At 53.4% G+C, this 2278-nt stretch overlaps 1 protein-coding gene across 1 annotated transcript; it reads left to right on the forward strand.

The window, feature by feature from the left end:
• The first annotated feature begins 235 nt into the window (after positions 1–235).
• LOC109735005 (uncharacterized) lies at positions 236–1979 on the forward strand. The gene is made up of 4 exons (XM_020294195.4): positions 236–938; positions 1029–1113; positions 1298–1425; positions 1500–1979. Exons 1-4 carry the CDS (start codon positions 591–593, stop codon positions 1722–1724), a joined length of 786 nt encoding a protein of 261 aa, XP_020149784.1. The 5' UTR covers positions 236–590; the 3' UTR covers positions 1725–1979.
• The last annotated feature ends 299 nt before the right edge of the window (positions 1980–2278 follow it).

The raw sequence follows: 2278 nt of genomic DNA on the forward strand, positions 1-2278 counted from the left end.
TCAAAGAACAGAGAAAAAAGATACAAAAAATGTAAAGAAAAAAGAAAACGAAAGAAGAGAAAAATAACTGCACTGCTGGACCCAGCCCATTTGAGTCGCGGTATGGGAGTTCCCCCATTCTTGCCGGACTGAACAAAGCTTCTTAAAATTGCGACGTTGGAATTTGGCCCGCGGGCGTGGCCCAACAAACCAAAAAGAACTCGCGAGTGACGACGCGAGCCGTGCACGCCTGTGGCGCCGACGAGAGAGTCCGCGGAAAGGAGTGGCCGAGGCTCGCCGGGGAAGACGACGACGACACGAGGCCGCCAGATCATCGCCCCGAGCGCGGAACTATCTCCGTCCCTTTCACCAACCGGCCGGACGGGATGCACGGCGCGGGAAAGGGGGGACTCCCCTCCGTCCCTCGCCAACGTCGGCTCGTCGGCCCGCAACCCGACGAGCGAGAGCCGGAGCCGTCGCCGTCGCCCTCCGCGTCCGCACCCGACACGGTGCGCCGAACGTGGCGCCCCACTTGTGGCGCTCCCTCGCTCGCCGCTGCCTACTTAGCCACCAGCTCCGCGCCGCTGAAGGGCTGAATCGAAGCGGCAGTGATGATGAGGCCCAGACCCTTCGGTTCCGGTGTGGCGTCGGCGGCCGCGGCCGAGGTTTCGGTGGGCGCGGGATGCCGCGGCGGCTGGGCGTGGAGGCCCAGGCCGAGGGCGCGGCCGGGGCAGCGCGTGAGGGTCAGGGGGGAGCCTGCCCCCCACGCGGCCGCGGCGGCGAGCGCCGTGCACGCGGAGCCCCACCACGGCGAGCGGTTCCGCCCGTTCGGGCTGCCCCGCGCGGGATTCGGGTCGGACCTGGAGGCGGGCATCGAGAAGGTCATCTACGCCTGCCGCTTCATGGCCTTCCTCGGCATCGCCGGATCTCTCGCCGGATCTGTCCTCTGCTTCCTCAAGGTGCTTTCCCTGCTTAATTCATCAGCCCGACAAGTTCATCTCCGTGCCTCCCCATCTGATCTTTTAACCCGTGCACTTTTGGTTACCCAGGGCTGCACTTTTGTGATGGACGCCTTCGTGGAATACTACTTGCGCGGTGATGCGAAGGTCGTGCTCATGCTGATTGAAGCCATTGGTAACCAAACTGTTTCATCTCATTAATCTTTGCACAATCCACCACCAGTACCTTCAAGTTCACCACTGGCATAAGTTTTACATGTCGGCACAATTGTCACCAGTTTTACATAATCACTAGATGCATACCATCAGTTTATATAGTTGTGATGCCTGACCATTGTGCATTACTTGTCTCACCTCAGATATGTATCTCATCGGCACGGTCATGTTTGTCTTTGGGACGGGCCTGTACGAGCTGTTCATCAGTAACATGGACATCGCAAAACAGTCCCATGACCGCTCCAGCCTCTTTGGCTTGTTCAAGCTTCCGGTTGGTCTCCTCTCAATTATCATAGAGATAATGTGGTCGATTCAGTGTTCTTATATCTCTGATTCTGTCGGCAGGAACGGCCCAAGTGGCTGGAAATCCGCTCGGTGAGCGACCTCAAGACAAAGCTGGGTCATGTAATCGTCCTGGTTCTGCTGGTTGGCATCTCCGAGAAGAGCAAGAGGGTGACTATCACGTCGTGTACTGACCTCTTCTGCTTCGCTGGATCTATCTTCCTCTCTTCAGGTTGCCTCTACCTACTATCCAAGCTCGGTAGCACCAAAGGAGGGAGTCATGCCTGAAACAGAAAATCTTCTTCATAAGAGATAGATCTGTTGTGTGTCCTTTCGGCACTTCAGGTTGTGTATGCCTCATGTACTGCTTGTATGGATTGACATTAGGCACTATATAGTGGTATATATAGTGATGTACATCGTCTGATATTGTAACTTGCTGCTAGATGGTGTCCATGATCAATTACAGATATGTTGTGCCATGAACTGATTGGTCTGTCATGATTTATGTTGACTTCACAAATGGAGAACTCGACTACTTAATTAGTTTTACATCACAAGGAACCTCTTGTTACATTTTCTGTTGTCTTCTGCAAAATACTGGAATTAGTTGTCTGCTTTTAAATCATTATCTGTATTATCGCTTGGTTTTGCAAATCATTAGCAGGTCAACACATATGTTTCTCCTTGGTCCTCCTAACACAATAGTATGGAAGTGCTCCTACATCCTCACTTCTTGCATATTTGATGTATGGATGGTGCTTGTGTGGTGGTGGCGTACCCTGTTCTTGTGCGGGTATATATTGTCAATTAAATGAACCTGCAGAAGCTACTTGCTTGTA

The sequence above is a fragment of the Aegilops tauschii genome, chromosome 7 (assembly GCF_002575655.3).
Source record: "Aegilops tauschii subsp. strangulata cultivar AL8/78 chromosome 7, Aet v6.0, whole genome shotgun sequence".
Classification (NCBI taxonomy): domain Eukaryota; kingdom Viridiplantae; phylum Streptophyta; class Magnoliopsida; order Poales; family Poaceae; genus Aegilops; species Aegilops tauschii.

What these genes read in the sequence shown, in the direction of transcription:
- LOC109735005 (XM_020294195.4), top strand. Translation starts at nt 591, where the DNA reads ATGATGAGGCCCAGACCCTTCGGTTCCGGTGTGGCGTCGGCGGCCGCG. An exon ending in CTGTCCTCTGCTTCCTCAAG is followed by an intron (nt 939 to 1,028) that starts GTGCTTTCCCTG and finishes TTGGTTACCCAG; the next exon opens with GGCTGCACTTTTGTGATGGA. An exon ending in TTGGCTTGTTCAAGCTTCCG is followed by an intron (nt 1,426 to 1,499) that starts GTTGGTCTCCTC and finishes TTCTGTCGGCAG; the next exon opens with GAACGGCCCAAGTGGCTGGA.